The sequence below is a fragment of the Pseudophryne corroboree genome, chromosome 6 (assembly GCF_028390025.1).
Source record: "Pseudophryne corroboree isolate aPseCor3 chromosome 6, aPseCor3.hap2, whole genome shotgun sequence".
Classification (NCBI taxonomy): Eukaryota; Metazoa; Chordata; class Amphibia; order Anura; family Myobatrachidae; genus Pseudophryne; species Pseudophryne corroboree.
Genome location: NC_086449.1, coordinates 842,288,127 through 842,308,478, shown reverse-complemented (window position 1 = coordinate 842,308,478; position 20,352 = coordinate 842,288,127). Strand labels below are relative to the sequence as shown.

Below are 20,352 nucleotides of genomic sequence, written 5' to 3'. Positions count from 1 at the left end.
AGCACCAAGGAAGCAGAGCGGGCCAGCAGGTCCTGGCAGATGTATGGAGAATATAATGATTCCCCCCGAGGTGTACCCCACACCTGCTCACTGTTATCCGGCACGTTCCTGTGTTTAGAATATGATCCCCCCCGAGGTGTACCCCACACCTGCTCGCTGTTATCCGGCACGTTCCTGTGTATAGAGTTGGAGCCCCCCCGAGGTGTACCCCACACCTGCTCACTGTTATCCGGCACGTTCCTATGTATAGAATATGAGCCCCCCCGAGGTGTACCCCACACCTGCTCGCTGTTATCCGGCACGTTCCTGTGTATAGCATATGATCCCCCCCCCCCTTCCCAAGGTGTACCCCACACCTGCTCGCTGTTATCTGGCACGTTCCTGTGTATAGAATATGATCCCCCCGAGGTGTACCCCACACCTGCTCGCTGTTATCCGGCACGTTCCTGTGTATAGAATATGATCCCCCCCGAGGTGTACTCCACACCTGCTCCCTGTTATCCGGCACGTTCCTGTGTATAGAATATAATGATCCCCCCCGAGGTGTACCCCACACCTGCTCGCTGTTATCCGGCACGTTCCTGTGTATAGAATATGAGCCCCCCCAAGGTGTACCCCACACCTGCTCGCTGTTATCCGGCACGTTCCTGTGTATAGAATATGAGCCCCCCCGAGGTGTACCCCACACCTGCTCACTGTTATCCGGCACGTTCCTGTGTATAGAATATGAGCCCCCCCGAGGTGTACCCCACACCTGCTCCCTGTTATCCGGCACGTTCCTGTGTATAGAATATGATCCCCCCCGAGGTGTACCCCACACCTGCTCGCTGTTATCCGGCACGTTCCTGTGTATAGAATATGATCCCCCCGAGGTGTACTCCACACCTGCTCGCTGTTATCCGGCATGTTCCTGTGTATAGAATATGATCCCCCCCCCCCGAGGTGTACCCCACACCTGCTCCCTGTTATCCGGCACGTTCCTGTGTATAGAATATGATCCCCCCCGAGGTGTACCCCACACCTGCTCCCTGTTATCCGGCACGTTCCTGTGTATAGAATATAATGATCCCCCCCCCGAGGTGTACCCCACACCTGCTCCCTGTTATCCGGCACGTTCCTATGTATAGAATATGATCCCCCCCGAGGTGTACCCCACACCTGCTCGCTGTTATCCGGCACGTCCCTGTGTATAGAATATGATCCCCCCCCCGAGGTGTACCCCACACCTGCTCCCTGTTATCCGGCACGTTCCTATGTATAGAATATAATGACCCCCCCCCGAGGTGTACCCCACACCTGCTCCCTGTTATCCGTCACGTTCCTGTGTATAGAATATAATGACCCCCCCGAGGTGTACTCCACACCTGCTCCCTGTTATCCGGCACGTTCCTGTGTATAGAATATGAGCCCCCCCGAGGTGTACTCCACACCTGCTCCCTGTTATCCGGCACGTTCCTGTGTATAGAATATGATCCCCCCCGAGGTGTACCCCACACCTGCTCCCTGTTATCCGGCACGTTCCTGTGTATAGAATATGATCCCCCCCCCCCGAGGTGTACCCCACACCTGCTCGCTGTTATCCGGCACGTTCCTGTGTATAGAATATGATCCCCCCCCCCCCCCCCTGAGGTGTACCCCACACCTGCTCGCTGTTATCCGGCACGTTCCTGTGTATAGAATATGATCCCCCCCCCGAGGTGTACCCCACACCTGCTCCCTGTTATCCGGCACGTTCCTGTGTATAGAATATAATGACCCCCCCGAGGTGTACCCCACACCTGCTCGCTGTTATCCGGCACGTTCCTGTGTATAGAATATGAGCCCCCCCGAGGTGTACCCCACACCTGCTGGCTGTTATCCGGCACGTTCCTGTGTATAGAATATGATCCCCCCCCCCCCCCGAGGTGTACCCCACACCTGCTCGCTGTTATCCGGCACGTTCCTGTGTATAGAATATGAGCCCCCCCGAGGTGTACCCCACACCTGCTCCCTGTTATCCGGCACGTTCCTGTGTATAGAATATGAGCCCCCCCGAGGTGTACCCCCACACCTGCTCGCTGTTATCCGGCACGTTCCTGTGTATAGAATATGATCCCCCCGAGGTGTACTCCACACCTGCTCCCTGTTATCCGGCACGTTCCTGTGTATAGAATATGAGCCCCCCGAGGTGAACCCAACACCTGCTCGCTGTTATCCGGCACGTTCCTGTGTATAGAATATGATCCCCCCGAGGTGTACTCCACACCTGCTCCCTGTTATCCGGCACGTTCCTGTGTATAGAATATGAGCCCCCCCGAGGTGTACCCCACACCTGCTCGCTGTTATCCGGCACGTTCCTGTGTATAGAATATGAGCCCCCCCGAGGTGTACCCCACACCTGCTCGCTGTTATCCGGCACGTTCCTGTGTATAGAATATGATCCCCCCCCCCGAGGTGTACCCCACACCTGCTCGCTGTTATCCGGCACGTTCCTGTGTATAGAATATGAGCCCCCCCGAGGTGTACCCCACACCTGCTCCCTGTTATCCGGCACGTTCCTGTGTATAGAATATGATCCCCCCCGAGGTGTACCCCACACCTGCTCCCTGTTATCCGGCACGTTCCTGTGTATAGAATATGATCCCCCCCGAGGTGTACTCCACTCCTGCTCGCTGTTATCCGGCACGTTCCTGTGTATAGAATATGATCCCCCCCGAGGTGTACCCCACACCTGCTCGCTGTTATCCGGCACGTTCCTGTGTATAGAATATGATCCCCCCCGAGGTGTACCCCACACCTGCTCCCTGTTATCCGGCACGTTCCTGTGTATAGAATATGATCCCCCCCGAGGTGTACCCCACACCGGCTCCCTGTTATCCGGCACGTTCCTGTGTATAGAATATGATCCCCCCCCCCGAGGTGTACCCCACACCTGCTCGCTGTTATCCGGCACGTTCCTGTGTATAGAGTATGACCCCCCCGAGGTGTACACCACACCGGCTCCCTGTTATCCGGCACGTTCCTGTGTATAGAATATGATCCCCCCCGAGGTGTACCCCACACCTGCTCCCTGTTATCCGGCACGTTCCTGTGTATAGAATATGATCCCCCCCCGAGGTGTACCCCACACCTGCTCGCTGTTATCCGGCACGTTCCTGTGTATAGAGTATGACCCCCCCCAAGGTGTACCCCACACCTGCTCGCTGTTATCCGGCACGTTCCTGGGTATAGAATATGAGCCCCCCCGAGGTGTACCCCACACCGGCTCCCTGTTATCCGGCACGTTCCTGTGTATAGAATATGATATCCCCCCCGAGGTGTACCCCACACCTGCTCCCTGTTATCCGTCACTTTCCTGTGTATAGAATATGATATCCCCCCCGAGGTGTACCCCACACCTGCTCCCCGGCACTTTCCTGTGTATAGAATATGATCCCCCCCGAGGTGTACCCCACACCTGCTCGCTGTTATCCGGCACGTTCCTGTGTATAGAATATGATCCCCCCCGAGGTGTACCCCACACCTGCTCGCTGTTATCCGGCACGTTCCTGTGTATAGAATATGATCCCCCCCCCCGAGGTGTACCCCACACCGGCTCCCTGTTATCCGGCACGTTCCTGTGTATAGAATATAATGACCCCCCCCGAGGTGTACCCCACTCCTGCTCCCTGTTATCCGGCACGTTCCTGTGTAGAGAATATGAGCCCCCCCGAGGTGTACTTCACACCGGCTCCCTGTTATCCGGCACGTTCCTGTGTATAGAATATGATCCCCCCCCCCCCCCCCCCCCCCCCCCGAGGTGTACCCCACACCTGCTCGCTGTTATCCGGCACGTTCCTGTGTATAGAATATGATCCCCCCGAGGTGTACCCCACACCTGCTCGCTGTTATCCGGCACGTTCCTGTGTATAGAATATGATCCCCCCCGAGGTGTACCCCACACCTGCTCCCTGTTATCCGGCACGTTCCTGTGTATAGAATATAATGATCCCCCCCGAGGTGTACTCCACACCTGCTCCCTGTTATCCGGCACGTTCCTGTGTATAGAATATAATGATCCCCCCCGAGGTGTACCCCACACCTGCTCGCTGTTATCCGGCACGTTCCTGTGTATAGAATATGAGCCCCCCCAAGGTGTACCCCACACCTGCTCGCTGTTATCCGGCACGTTCCTGTGTATAGAATATGAGCCCCCCCGAGGTGTACCCCACACCTGCTCACTGTTATCCGGCACGTTCCTGTGTATAGAATATGAGCCCCCCCGAGGGGTCCCCCGCACCTGCTCCCTGTTATCCGGCACGTTCCTGTGTATAGAATATGATCCCCCCCCGAGGTGTACCCCACACCTGCTCGCTGTTATCCGGCACGTTCCTGTGTATAGAATATGATCCCCCCGAGGTGTACTCCACACCTGCTCGCTGTTATCCGGCACGTTCCTGTGTATAGAATATGATCCCCCCCCCCCGAGGTGTACCCCACACCTGCTCCCTGTTATCCGGCACGTTCCTGTGTATAGAATATGATCCCCCCCGAGGTGTACTCCACACCTGCTCCCTGTTATCCGGCACCTTCCTGTGTATAGAATATGATCCCCCCCGAGGTGTACCCCACACCTGCTCCCTGTTATCCGGCACGTTCCTGTGTATAGAATATAATGATCCCCCCCCCGAGGTGTACCCCACACCTGCTCGCTGTTATCCGGCACGTTCCTGTGTATAGAATATGATCCCCCCCCCGAGGTGTACCCCACACCTGCTCCCTGTTATCCGGCACGTTCCTATGTATAGAATATGATCCCCCCCGAGGTGTACCCCACACCTGCTCGCTGTTATCCGGCACGTCCCTGTGTATAGAATATGACCCCCCCCCCCGAGGTGTACCCCACACCTGCTCCCTGTTATCCGGCACGTTCCTATGTATAGAATATAATGACCCCCCCGAGGTGTACTCCACACCTGCTCCCTGTTATCCGGCACGTTCCTGTGTATAGAATATGAGCCCCCCCGAGGTGTACTCCACACCTGCTCCCTGTTATCCGGCACGTTCCTGTGTATAGAATATGATCCCCCCCGAGGTGTACCCCACACCTGCTCCCTGTTATCCGGCACGTTCCTGTGTATAGAATATGACCCCCCCGAGGTGTACCCCACACCTGCTCGCTGTTATCCGGCACGTTCCTGTGTATAGAATATGATCCCCCCCCCCCCCCCCGAGGTGTACCCCACACCTGCTCGCTGTTATCCGGCACGTTCCTGTGTATAGAATATGATCCCCCCCCCCCCCTGAGGTGTTCCCCACACCTGCTCGCTGTTATCCGGCACGTTCCTGTGTATAGAATATGATCCCCCCCCCGAGGTGTACCCCACACCTGCTCGCTGTTATCCGGCACGTTCCTGTGTATAGAATATGAGCCCCCCCGAGGTGTACCCCACACCTGCTGGCTGTTATCCGGCACGTTCCTGTGTATAGAATATGATCCCCCCCCCGAGGTGTACCCCACACCTGCTCGCTGTTATCCGGCACGTTCCTGTGTATAGAATATGAGCCCCCCCGAGGTGTACCCCACACCTGCTCCCTGTTATCCGGCACGTTCCTGTGTATAGAATATGAGCCCCCCCGAGGTGTACCCCCACACCTGCTCGCTGTTATCCGGCACGTTCCTGTGTATAGAATATGATCCCCCCGAGGTGTACTCCACACCTGCTCCCTGTTATCCGGCACGTTCCTGTGTATAGAATATGAGCCCCCCCGAGGTGTACCCCACACCTGCTCGCTGTTATCCGGCACATTCCTGTGTATAGAATATGATCCCCCCGAGGGGTACTCCACACCTGCTCCCTGTTATCCGGCACGTTCCTGTGTATAGAATATGAGCCCCCCCGAGATGTACCCCACACCTGCTCGCTGTTATCCGGCACGTTCCTGTGTATAGAATATGATCCCCCCCGAGGTGTACTCCACTCCTGCTCGCTGTTATCCGGCACGTTCCTGTGTATAGAATATGATCCCCCCCGAGGTGTACCCCACACCTGCTCGCTGTTATCCGGCACGTTCCTGTGTATAGAATATGATCCCCCCCGAGGTGTACCCCACACCTGCTCCCTGTTATCCGGCACGTTCCTGTGTATAGAATATGATCCCCCCCGAGGTGTACTCCACACCTGCTCACTGTTATCCGGCACGTTCCTGTGTATAGAATATGATCCCCCCCGAGGTGTACCCCACACCGGCTCCCTGTTATCCGGCACGTTCCTGTGTATAGAATATGATCCCCCCCCGAGGTGTACCCCACACCTGCTCGCTGTTATCCGGCACGTTTCTGTGTATAGAGTATGACCCCCCCGAGGTGTACACCACACCGGCTCCCTGTTATCCGGCACGTTCCTGTGTATAGAATATGATCCCCCCCGAGGTGTACCCCACACCTGTTCCCTGTTATCCGGCACGTTCCTGTGTATAGAATATGATCCCCCCCCGAGGTGTACCCCACACCTGCTCGCTGTTATCCGGCACGTTCCTGTGTATAGAGTATGACCCCCCCAAGGTGTACCCCACACCTGCTCGCTGTTATCCGGCACGTTCCTGTGTATAGAATATGAGCCCCCCCGAGGTGTACCCCACACCGGCTCCCTGTTATCCGGCACGTTCCTGTGTAAAGAATATGATCCCCCCCGAGGTGTACCCCACACCTGCTCCCTGTTATCCGGCACTTTCCTGTGTATAGAATATGATCCCCCCCCGAGGTGTACCCCACACCTGCTCGCTGTTATCCGGCACGTTCCTGTGTATAGAGTATGACCCCCCCAAGGTGTACCCCACACCTGCTCGCTGTTATCCGGCACGTTCCTGTGTATAGAATATGAGCCCCCCCGAGGTGTACCCCACACCGGCTCCCTGTTATCCGACACGTTCCTGTGTATAGAATATGATATCCCCCCCGAGGTGTACCCCACACCTGCTCCCTGTTATCCGGCACTTTCCTGTGTATAGAATATGACCCCCCCCGAGGTGTACCCCACACCTGCTCGCTGTTATCCGGCACGTTCCTGTGTATAGAATATGATCCCCCCCCGAGGTGTACCCCACACCTGCTCGCTGTTATCCGGCACGTTCCTGTGTATAGAATATGATCCCCCCCCCCCCGAGGTGTACCCCACACCGGCTCCCTGTTATCCGGCACGTTCCTGTGTATAGAATATAATGACCCCCCCCGAGGTGTACCCCACTCCTGCTCCCTGTTATCCGGCACGTTCCTGTGTAGAGAATATGAGCCCCCCCGAGGTGTACTTCACACCGGCTCCCTGTTATCCGGCACGTTCCTGTGTATAGAATATGATCCCCCCCCCCGAGGTGTACCCCACACCTGCTCGCTGTTATCCGGCACGTTCCTGTGTATAGAATATGATCCCCCCCCCCCCCCCCCCGAGGTGTACCCCACACCTGCTCGCTGTTATCCGGCACGTTCCTGTGTATAGAATATGATCCCCCCCCCCGAGGTGTACCCCACACCTGCTCGCTGTTATCCGGCACGTTCCTGTGTATAGAATATGACCCCCCGAGGTGTACCCCACACCGGCTCCCTGTTATCCGGCACGTTCCTGTGTATAGAATATGAGCCCCCCCGAGGTGTACCCCCACACCTGCTCGCTGTTATCCGGCACGTTCCTGTGTATAGAATATGATCCCCCCGAGGTGTACTCCACACCTGCTCGCTGTTATCCGGCACGTTCCTGTGTATAGAATATGATCCCCCCCCCCGAGGTGTACCCCACACCTGCTCCCTGTTATCCGGCACGTTCCTGTGTATAGAATATGATCCCCCCCGAGGTGTACTCCACACCTGCTCCCTGTTATCCGGCACGTTCCTGTGTATAGAATATGATCCCCCCCGAGGTGTACCCCACACCTGCTCCCTGTTATCCGGCACGTTCCTGTGTATAGAATATAATGATCCCCCCCCCCCGAGGTGTACCCCACACCTGCTCGCTGTTATCCGGCACGTTCCTGTGTATAGAATATGATCCCCCCCCCGAGGTGTACCCCACACCTGCTCCCTGTTATCCGGCACGTTCCTATGTATAGAATATGATCCCCCCCGAGGTGTACCCCACACCTGCTCGCTGTTATCCGGCACGTCCCTGTGTATAGAATATGACCCCCCCCCCCGAGGTGTACCCCACACCTGCTCCCTGTTATCCGGCACGTTCCTATGTATAGAATATAATGACCCCCCCCCGAGGTGTACCCCACACCTGCTCCCTGTTATCCGGCACGTTCCTGTGTATAGAATATAATGACCCCCCCGAGGTGTACTCCACACCTGCTCCCTGTTATCCGGCACGTTCCTGTGTATAGAATATGAGCCCCCCCGAGGTGTACTCCACACCTGCTCCCTGTTATCCGGCACGTTCCTGTGTATAGAATATGATCCCCCCCGAGGTGTACCCCACACCTGCTCCCTGTTATCCGGCACGTTCCTGTGTATAGAATATGACCCCCCCGAGGTGTACCCCACACCTGCTCGCTGTTATCCGGCACGTTCCTGTGTATAGAATATGATCCCCCCCCCCCCCCCCCCGAGGTGTACCCCACACCTGCTCGCTGTTATCCGGCACGTTCCTGTGTATAGAATATGATCCCCCCCCCCCCCCTGAGGTGTTCCCCACACCTGCTCGCTGTTATCCGGCACGTTCCTGTGTATAGAATATGATCCCCCCCCCGAGGTGTACCCCACACCTGCTCGCTGTTATCCGGCACGTTCCTGTGTATAGAATATGAGCCCCCCCGAGGTGTACCCCACACCTGCTGGCTGTTATCCGGCACGTTCCTGTGTATAGAATATGATCCCCCCCCCCGAGGTGTACCCCACACCTGCTCGCTGTTATCCGGCACGTTCCTGTGTATAGAATATGAGCCCCCCCGAGGTGTACCCCACACCTGCTCCCTGTTATCCGGCACGTTCCTGTGTATAGAATATGAGCCCCCCCGAGGTGTACCCCCACACCTGCTCGCTGTTATCCGGCACGTTCCTGTGTATAGAATATGATCCCCCCGAGGTGTACTCCACACCTGCTCCCTGTTATCCGGCACGTTCCTGTGTATAGAATATGAGCCCCCCCGAGGTGTACCCCACACCTGCTCGCTGTTATCCGGCACATTCCTGTGTATAGAATATGATCCCCCCGAGGGGTACTCCACACCTGCTCCCTGTTATCCGGCACGTTCCTGTGTATAGAATATGAGCCCCCCCGAGATGTACCCCACACCTGCTCGCTGTTATCCGGCACGTTCCTGTGTATAGAATATGATCCCCCCCGAGGTGTACCCCACACCTGCTCGCTGTTATCCGGCACGTTCCTGTGTATAGAATATGATCCCCCCCGAGGTGTACCCCACACCTGCTCCCTGTTATCCGGCACGTTCCTGTGTATAGAATATGATCCCCCCCGAGGTGTACTCCACACCTGCTCACTGTTATCCGGCACGTTCCTGTGTATAGAATATGATCCCCCCCGAGGTGTACCCCACACCGGCTCCCTGTTATCCGGCACGTTCCTGTGTATAGAATATGATCCCCCCCCGAGGTGTACCCCACACCTGCTCGCTGTTATCCGGCACGTTTCTGTGTATAGAGTATGACCCCCCCCCGAGGTGTACACCACACCGGCTCCCTGTTATCCGGCACGTTCCTGTGTATAGAATATGATCCCCCCCGAGGTGTACCCCACACCTGCTCCCTGTTATCCGGCACGTTCCTGTGTATAGAATATGATCCCCCCCCGAGGTGTACCCCACACCTGCTCGCTGTTATCCGGCACGTTCCTGTGTATAGAGTATGACCCCCCCAAGGTGTACCCCACACCTGCTCGCTGTTATCCGGCACGTTCCTGTGTATAGAATATGAGCCCCCCCGAGGTGTACCCCACACCGGCTCCCTGTTATCCGGCACGTTCCTGTGTATAGAATATGATCCCCCCCGAGGTGTACCCCACACCTGCTCCCTGTTATCCGGCACTTTCCTGTGTATAGAATATGATCCCCCCCCGAGGTGTACCCCACACCTGCTCGCTGTTATCCGGCACGTTCCTGTGTATAGAGTATGACCCCCCCAAGGTGTACCCCACACCTGCTCGCTGTTATCCGGCACGTTCCTGTGTATAGAATATGAGCCCCCCCGAGGTGTACCCCACACCGGCTCCCTGTTATCCGGCACGTTCCTGTGTATAGAATATGATATCCCCCCCGAGGTGTACCCCACACCTGCTCCCTGTTATCCGGCACTTTCCTGTGTATAGAATATGATCCCCCCCCGAGGTGTACCCCACACCTGCTCGCTGTTATCCGGCACGTTCCTGTGTATAGAATATGATCCCCCCCGAGGTGTACCCCACACCTGCTCGCTGTTATCCGGCACGTTCCTGTGTATAGAATATGATCCCCCCCCCCCGAGGTGTACCCCACACCGGCTCCCTGTTATCCGGCACGTTCCTGTGTATAGAATATAATGACCCCCCCGAGGTGTACCCCACTCCTGCTCCCTGTTATCCGGCACGTTCCTGTGTAGAGAATATGAGCCCCCCCGAGGTGTACTTCACACCGGCTCCCTGTTATCCGGCACGTTCCTGTGTATAGAATATGATCCCCCCCCCCCGAGGTGTACCCCACACCTGCTCGCTGTTATCCGGCACGTTCCTGTGTATAGAATATGATCCCCCCCCCCCCCGAGGTGTACCCCACACCTGCTCGCTGTTATCCGGCACGTTCCTGTGTATAGAATATGATCCCCCCCCCGAGGTGTACCCCACACCTGCTCGCTGTTATCCGGCACGTTCCTGTGTATAGAATATGACCCCCCGAGGTGTACCCCACACCGGCTCCCTGTTATCCGGCACGTTCCTGTGTATAGAATATGAGCCCCCCCGAGGTGTACCCCCACACCTGCTCGCTGTTATCCGGCACGTTCCTGTGTATAGAATATGATCCCCCCCCCCCCGAGGTGTACCCCACACCTGCTCCCTGTTATCCGGCACGTTCCTGTGTATAGAATATAATGATCCCCCCCCCGAGGTGTACCCCACACCTGCTCGCTGTTATCCGGCACGTTCCTGTGTATAGAATATGATCCCCCCCCCCGAGGTGTACCCCACACCTGCTCCCTGTTATCCGGCACGTTCCTATGTATAGAATATGATCCCCCCCGAGGTGTGCCCCACACCTGCTCGCTGTTATCCGGCACGTCCCTGTGTATAGAATATGACCCCCCCCCCCGAGGTGTACCCCACACCTGCTCCCTGTTATCCGGCACGTTCCTATGTATAGAATATAATGACCCCCCCCGAGGTGTACCCCACACCTGCTCCCTGTTATCCGGCACGTTCCTGTGTATAGAATATAATGACCCCCCCCGAGGTGTACTCCACACCTGCTCCCTGTTATCCGGCACGTTCCTGTGTATAGAATATGAGCCCCCCCGAGGTGTACTCCACACCTGCTCCCTGTTATCCGGCACGTTCCTGTGTATAGAATATGATCCCCCCCGAGGTGTACCCCACACCTGCTCCCTGTTATCCGGCACGTTCCTGTGTATAGAATATGACCCCCCCGAGGTGTACCCCACACCTGCTCGCTGTTATCCGGCACGTTCCTGTGTATAGAATATGATCCCCCCCCCCCCCCCCGAGGTGTACCCCACACCTGCTCGCTGTTATCCGGCACGTTCCTGTGTATAGAATATGATCCCCCCCCCCCCCTGAGGTGTTCCCCACACCTGCTCGCTGTTATCCGGCACGTTCCTGTGTATAGAATATGATCCCCCCCCCGAGGTGTACCCCACACCTGCTCGCTGTTATCCGGCACGTTCCTGTGTATAGAATATGAGCCCCCCCGAGGTGTACCCCACACCTGCTGGCTGTTATCCGGCACGTTCCTGTGTATAGAATATGATCCCCCCCCCCCCGAGGTGGACCCCACACCTGCTCGCTGTTATCCGGCACGTTCCTGTGTATAGAATATGAGCCCCCCCGAGGTGTACCCCACACCTGCTCCCTGTTATCCGGCACGTTCCTGTGTATAGAATATGAGCCCCCCCGAGGTGTACCCCCACACCTGCTCGCTGTTATCCGGCACGTTCCTGTGTATAGAATATGATCCCCCCGAGGTGTACTCCACACCTGCTCCCTGTTATCCGGCACGTTCCTGTGTATAGAATATGAGCCCCCCCGAGGTGTACCCCACACCTGCTCGCTGTTATCCGGCACATTCCTGTGTATAGAATATGATCCCCCCGAGGGGTACTCCACACCTGCTCCCTGTTATCCGGCACGTTCCTGTGTATAGAATATGAGCCCCCCCGAGATGTACCCCACACCTGCTCGCTGTTATCCGGCACGTTCCTGTGTATAGAATATGATCCCCCCCGAGGTGTACTCCACTCCTGCTCGCTGTTATCCGGCACGTTCCTGTGTATAGAATATGATCCCCCCCGAGGTGTACCCCACACCTGCTCGCTGTTATCCGGCACGTTCCTGTGTATAGAATATGATCCCCCCCGAGGTGTACCCCACACCTGCTCCCTGTTATCCGGCACGTTCCTGTGTATAGAATATGATCCCCCCCGAGGTGTACTCCACACCTGCTCACTGTTATCCGGCACGTTCCTGTGTATAGAATATGATCCCCCCCGAGGTGTACCCCACACCGGCTCCCTGTTATCCGGCACGTTCCTGTGTATAGAATATGATCCCCCCCCGAGGTGTACCCCACACCTGCTCGCTGTTATCCGGCACGTTTCTGTGTATAGAGTATGACCCCCCCGAGGTGTACACCACACCGGCTCCCTGTTATCCGGCACGTTCCTGTGTATAGAATATGATCCCCCCCGAGGTGTACCCCACACCTGTTCCCTGTTATCCGGCACGTTCCTGTGTATAGAATATGATCCCCCCCCGAGGTGTACCCCACACCTGCTCGCTGTTATCCGGCACGTTCCTGTGTATAGAGTATGACCCCCCCAAGGTGTACCCCACACCTGCTCGCTGTTATCCGGCACGTTCCTGTGTATAGAATATGAGCCCCCCCGAGGTGTACCCCACACCGGCTCCCTGTTATCCGGCACGTTCCTGTGTAAAGAATATGATCCCCCCCGAGGTGTACCCCACACCTGCTCCCTGTTATCCGGCACTTTCCTGTGTATAGAATATGATCCCCCCCCGAGGTGTACCCCACACCTGCTCGCTGTTATCCGGCACGTTCCTGTGTATAGAGTATGACCCCCCCAAGGTGTACCCCACACCTGCTCGCTGTTATCCGGCACGTTCCTGTGTATAGAATATGAGCCCCCCCGAGGTGTACCCCACACCGGCTCCCTGTTATCCGGCACGTTCCTGTGTATAGAATATGATATCCCCCCCGAGGTGTACCCCACACCTGCTCCCTGTTATCCGGCACTTTCCTGTGTATAGAATATGATCCCCCCCCCGAGGTGTACCCCACACCTGCTCGCTGTTATCCGGCACGTTCCTGTGTATAGAATATGATCCCCCCCGAGGTGTACCCCACACCTGCTCGCTGTTATCCGGCACGTTCCTGTGTATAGAATATGATCCCCCCCCCCCCGAGGTGTACCCCACACCGGCTCCCTGTTATCCGGCACGTTCCTGTGTATAGAATATAATGACCCCCCCGAGGTGTACCCCACTCCTGCTCCCTGTTATCCGGCACGTTCCTGTGTAGAGAATATGAGCCCCCCCGAGGTGTACTTCACACCGGCTCCCTGTTATCCGGCACGTTCCTGTGTATAGAATATGATCCCCCCCCCCCGAGGTGTACCCCACACCTGCTCGCTGTTATCCGGCACGTTCCTGTGTATAGAATATGATCCCCCCCCCCGAGGTGTACCCCACACCTGCTCGCTGTTATCCGGCACGTTCCTGTGTATAGAATATGACCCCCCGAGGTGTACCCCACACCGGCTCCCTGTTATCCGGCACGTTCCTGTGTATAGAATATGAGCCCCCCCGAGGTGTACCCCCACACCTGCTCGCTGTTATCCGGCACGTTCCTGTGTATAGAATATGATCCCCCCGAGGTGTACTCCACACCTGCTCGCTGTTATCCGGCACGTTCCTGTGTATAGAATATGATCCCCCCCCCCGAGGTGTACCCCACACCTGCTCCCTGTTATCCGGCACGTTCCTGTGTATAGAATATGATCCCCCCCGAGGTGTACTCCACACCTGCTCCCTGTTATCCGGCACGTTCCTGTGTATAGAATATGATCCCCCCCGAGGTGTACCCCACACCTGCTCCCTGTTATCCGGCACGTTCCTGTGTATAGAATATAATGATCCCCCCCCCCGAGGTGTACCCCACACCTGCTCGCTGTTATCCGGCACGTTCCTGTGTATAGAATATGATCCCCCCCCCGAGGTGTACCCCACACCTGCTCCCTGTTATCCGGCACGTTCCTATGTATAGAATATGATCCCCCCCGAGGTGTACCCCACACCTGCTCGCTGTTATCCGGCACGTCCCTGTGTATAGAATATGACCCCCCCCCCCCCCGAGGTGTACCCCACACCTGCTCCCTGTTATCCGGCACGTTCCTATGTATAGAATATAATGACCCCCCCCGAGGTGTACCCCACACCTGCTCCCTGTTATCCGGCACGTTCCTGTGTATAGAATATAATGACCCCCCCGAGGTGTACTCCACACCTGCTCCCTGTTATCCGGCACGTTCCTGTGTATAGAATATGAGCCCCCCCGAGGTGTACTCCACACCTGCTCCCTGTTATCCGGCACGTTCCTGTGTATAGAATATGATCCCCCCCGAGGTGTACCCCACACCTGCTCCCTGTTATCCGGCACGTTCCTGTGTATAGAATATGACCCCCCCGAGGTGTACCCCACACCTGCTCGCTGTTATCCGGCACGTTCCTGTGTATAGAATATGATCCCCCCCCCCCCCCGAGGTGTACCCCACACCTGCTCGCTGTTATCCGGCACGTTCCTGTGTATAGAATATGATCCCCCCCCCCCCTGAGGTGTTCCCCACACCTGCTCGCTGTTATCCGGCACGTTCCTGTGTATAGAATATGATCCCCCCCCCGAGGTGTACCCCACACCTGCTCGCTGTTATCCGGCACGTTCCTGTGTATAGAATATGAGCCCCCCCGAGGTGTACCCCACACCTGCTGGCTGTTATCCGGCACGTTCCTGTGTATAGAATATGATCCCCCCCCCCCGAGGTGTACCCCACACCTGCTCGCTGTTATCCGGCACGTTCCTGTGTATAGAATATGAGCCCCCCCGAGGTGTACCCCACACCTGCTCCCTGTTATCCGGCACGTTCCTGTGTATAGAATATGAGCCCCCCCGAGGTGTACCCCCACACCTGCTCGCTGTTATCCGGCACGTTCCTGTGTATAGAATATGATCCCCCCGAGGTGTACTCCACACCTGCTCCCTGTTATCCGGCACGTTCCTGTGTATAGAATATGAGCCCCCCCGAGGTGTACCCCACACCTGCTCGCTGTTATCCGGCACATTCCTGTGTATAGAATATGATCCCCCCGAGGGGTACTCCACACCTGCTCCCTGTTATCCGGCACGTTCCTGTGTATAGAATATGAGCCCCCCCGAGATGTACCCCACACCTGCTCGCTGTTATCCGGCACGTTCCTGTGTATAGAATATGATCCCCCCCGAGGTGTACCCCACACCTGCTCGCTGTTATCCGGCACGTTCCTGTGTATAGAATATGATCCCCCCCGAGGTGTACCCCACACCTGCTCCCTGTTATCCGGCACGTTCCTGTGTATAGAATATGATCCCCCCCGAGGTGTACTCCACACCTGCTCACTGTTATCCGGCACGTTCCTGTGTATAGAATATGATCCCCCCCGAGGTGTACCCCACACCGGCTCCCTGTTATCCGGCACGTTCCTGTGTATAGAATATGATCCCCCCCGAGGTGTACCCCACACCTGCTCCCTGTTATCCGGCACGTTCCTGTGTATAGAATATGATCCCCCCCCGAGGTGTACCCCACACCTGCTCGCTGTTATCCGGCACGTTCCTGTGTATAGAGTATGACCCCCCCAAGGTGTACCCCACACCTGCTCGCTGTTATCCGGCACGTTCCTGTGTATAGAATATGAGCCCCCCCGAGGTGTACCCCACACCGGCTCCCTGTTATCCGGCACGTTCCTGTGTATAGAATATGATCCCCCCCGAGGTGTACCCCACACCTGCTCCCTGTTATCCGGCACTTTCCTGTGTATAGAATATGATCCCCCCCCGAGGTGTACCCCACACCTGCTCGCTGTTATCCGGCACGTTCCTGTGTATAGAGTATGACCCCCCCAAGGTGTACCCCACACCTGCTCGCTGTTATCCGGCACGTTCCTGTGTATAGAATATGAGCCCCCCCGAGGTGTACCCCACACCGGCTCCCTGTTATCCGGCACGTTCCTGTGTATAGAATATGATATCCCCCCCGAGGTGTACCCCACACCTGCTCCCTGTTATCCGGCACTTTCCTGTGTATAGAATATGATCCCCCCCCGAGGTGTACCCCACACCTGCTCGCTGTTATCCGGCACGTTCCTGTGTATAGAATATGATCCCCCCCGAGGTGTACCCCACACCTGCTCGCTGTTATCCGGCACGTTCCTGTGTATAGAATATGATCCCCCCCCCCCCCGAGGTGTACCCCACACCGGCTCCCTGTTATCCGGCACGTTCCTGTGTATAGAATATAATGACCCCCCCGAGGTGTACCCCACTCCTGCTCCCTGTTATCCGGCACGTTCCTGTGTAGAGAATATGAGCCCCCCCGAGGTGTACTTCACACCGGCTCCCTGTTATCCGGCACGTTCCTGTGTATAGAATATGATCCCCCCCCCCGAGGTGTACCCCACACCTGCTCGCTGTTATCCGGCACGTTCCTGTGTATAGAATATGATCTCCCCCCCCCCCCCCCCCCCCCCGAGGTGTACCCCACACCTGCTCGCTGTTATCCGGCACGTTCCTGTGTATAGAATATGATCCCCCCCCGAGGTGTACCCCACACCTGCTCGCTGTTATCCGGCACGTTCCTGTGTATAGAATATGACCCCCCGAGGTGTACCCCACACCGGCTCCCTGTTATCCGGCACGTTCCTGTGTATAGAATATGAGCCCCCCCGAGGTGTACCCCCACACCTGCTCGCTGTTATCCGGCACGTTCCTGTGTATAGAATATGATCCCCCCGAGGTGTACTCCACACCTGCTCCCTGTTATCCGGCACGTTCCTGTGTATAGAATATGAGCCCCCCCGAGGTGTACCCCCACACCTGCTCGCTGTTATCCGGCACGTTCCTGTGTATAGAATATGATCCCCCCGAGGTGTACTCCACACCTGCTCGCTGTTATCCGGCACGTTCCTGTGTATAGAATATGATCCCCCCGAGGTGTACTCCACACCTGCTCCCTGTTATCCGGCACGTTCCTGTGTATAGAATATGATCCCCCCGAGGTGTACTCCACACCTGCTCGCTGTTATCCGGCACGTTCCTGTGTATAGAATATGATCCCCCCCGAGGTGTACTCCACTCCTGCTCGCTGTTATCCGGCACGTTCCTGTGTATAGAATATGATCCCCCCCGAGGTGTATCCCCACACCTGCTCCCTGTTATCCGGCACGTTACGGTGTATAGAATATGATCCCCCCCGTGGTGTACCCCACACCTGCTCGCTGTTATCCGGCACGTTACGGTGTATAGAATATAAATGTAAGGCTGAGATGAAGCGTTGCCCGATGGTTACCAGTTGTTTCTCTGATTTCAGTGGCCACAGGATTTCCTGCAGGTCAGACCCCACTGAAGACACGGCTGGAAGAGGTCCGCACAGCTGTGGAGGATGGCGCCTGTGAGATTGACATTGTTATTAATAGGACGCTGGCCCTCACTGGCCGGTGGAGAGGTAGGTAGCTGGCGGTGCGCAGTGATGGCAGAGGTAATGAGAAGTCAGGGTAGCCCTGGACAGCGAGCTTTCTGTCCTCTCTGGAGTTTAACCATTATTTAGTATGTCTCTAGTTCAGAAATAATGGAAACTACACATGATATCCCAGGACATGTGTCCCGCGTGTGATGTGTCCCACGTGTGTAATGTGTCCCGTGTGTAATGTGTCCCGCGTGTGATGTGTCCCGTGTGTAATGTGTCCCACGTGTGTAATGTGTCCTGCGTGTAATGTAGAACAGATCCCCGATTAGGCGAGACTCTAGCAAGAACATTGTAACAGAGGGTGCGAGCTTTGTCACAATGTACAGATGTGTCCTTATACATCTCGCAGGCTAAAAGGCATGGCAGAGCATGCTGTACCGGGAGCGCTTCCTGACCAGGACAAAATACAGGAGCACCACTACCATTACCAGCACAGGGGAGCCGACGGAGGCAGCGGTGCTCCCACTACCATTACCAGCACAGGGGAGCCGACGGAGGCAGCGGTGCTCCCACTACCATTACCAGCACAGGGGAGCCGACGGAGGCAGCGGTGCTCCCACTACCATTACCAGCACAGGGGAGCCGACGGAGGCAGCGGTGCTCCCACTACCATTACCAGCACAGGGGAGCCGACGGAGGCAGCGGTGCTCCCACTACCATTACCAGCACAGGGGAGCCGACGGAGGCAGCGGTGCTCCCACTACCATTACCAGCACAGGGGAGCCGACGGAGGCAGCGGTGCTCCCACTACCATTACCAGCACAGGGGAGCCGACGGAGGCAGCGGTGCTCCCACTACCATTACCAGCACAGGGGAGCCGACGGAGGCAGCGGTGCTCCCACTACCATTACCAGCACAGGGGAGCCGACGGAGGCAGCGGTGCTCCCACTACCATTACCAGCACAGGGGAGCCGACGGAGGCAGCGGTGCTCCCACTACCATTACCAGCACAGGGGAGCCGACGGAGGCAGCGGTGCTCCCACTACCATTACCAGCACAGGGGAGCCGACGGAGACAGCGGTGCTCCCACTACCATTACCAGCACAGGGGAGCCGACGGAGGCAGCGGTGCTCCCACTACCATTACCAGCACAGGGGAGCCGACGGAGGCAGCAGTGCTCCCACTACCATTACCAGCACAGGGGAGCCGACGGAGGCAGCGGTGCTCCCACTACCATTACCAGCACAGGGGAGCCGACTGAGGGTCTCCGGGGGAAATTAGAGGGTAGCTAAGCTCCCACTACCCAGACTTTACTGAGCGGTGCCTTCGGCGGTAGCGGGGTAGCATACGCTTGCAGTAGGGCGTTGGGTGATGCGGGAGGTCGTGCTCTGCCGCGGTTTGTACACATAGCTGCAGCACCACAGTAAGTTACTTCCTGCGGCAGCAGTATACAGAGACACATCTGTATCATTGGTGTTACCCGGCAGGTGAGGTGTCTGGGCATCTAGGAACAGGTAGCAGCTGTGGTGTTATCCGGCAGGTGAGGTGTCTGGGCATCTAGGAACAGGTAGCAGCTGTGGTGTGTGGTGTTATCCGGCAGGTGAGGTGTCTGGGCATCTAGGAACAGGTAGCAGCTGTGGAGTGTGGTGTTATGCGGCAGGTGAGGTGTCTGGGCATCTAGGAACAGGTAGCAGCTGTGGAGTGTGGTGTTATGCGGCAGGTGAGGTGTCTGGGCATCTAGGAACAGGTAGCAGCTGTGGTGTTATGCGGCAGGTGAGGTGTCTGGGCATCTAGGAACAGGTAGTAGCTGTGGTGTGTGGTGTTACCCGGCAGGTGAGGTGTCTGGGCATCTAGGAACAGGTAGCAGCTGTGGTGTGTGGTGTTACCCGGCAGGTGAGGTGTCTGGGCATCTAGGAACAGGTAGCAGCTGTGGAGTGTGGTGTTATCCGGCAGGTGAGGTGTCTGGGCATCTAGGAACAGGTAGCAGCTGTGGTGTGTGGTGTTACCCGGCAGGTGGGGTGTCTGGGCATCTAGGAACAGGTAGCAGCTGTGGTGTGTGGTGTTATCCGGCAGGTGAGGTGTCTGGGCATCTAGGAACAGGTAGCAGCTGAGGTGTGTGGTGTTATCCGGCAGGTGAGGTGTCTGGGCATCTGGGAACAGGTAGCAGCTGTGGTGTTATCCGGCAGGTGAGGGGTCTGGGCATCTAGGAACAGGTAGCAGCTGTGGTGTTATCCGGCAGGCGAGGTGTCTGGGCATCTAGGAACAGGTAGCAGCTGAGGTGTGTGGTGTTATCCGGCAGGTGAGGTGTCTGGGCATCTAGGAACAGGTAGCAGCTGTGGTGTTATCCGGCAGGTGAGGGGTCTGGGCATCTAGGAACAGGTAGCAGCTGTGGTGTTATCCGGCAGGTGAGGTGTCTGGGCATCTAGGAACAGGTAGCAGCTGTGGTG

At 56.9% G+C, this 20,352-nt stretch overlaps 1 protein-coding gene across 2 annotated transcripts in view; it reads left to right on the top strand.

The window, feature by feature from the left end:
* The window catches only part of DERA (deoxyribose-phosphate aldolase), a 339,267-nt gene that overhangs the window by 155,672 nt on the left and 163,243 nt on the right, over positions 1 to 20,352 (top strand). For both annotated transcript variants that reach the window (XM_063929429.1, XM_063929428.1), the window contains exon 5: positions 17,810 to 17,944. In XM_063929429.1, the coding sequence (XP_063785499.1) occupies positions 17,810 to 17,944 (135 nt within the window). The remainder of the gene's footprint in view (positions 1 to 17,809; positions 17,945 to 20,352) is intronic.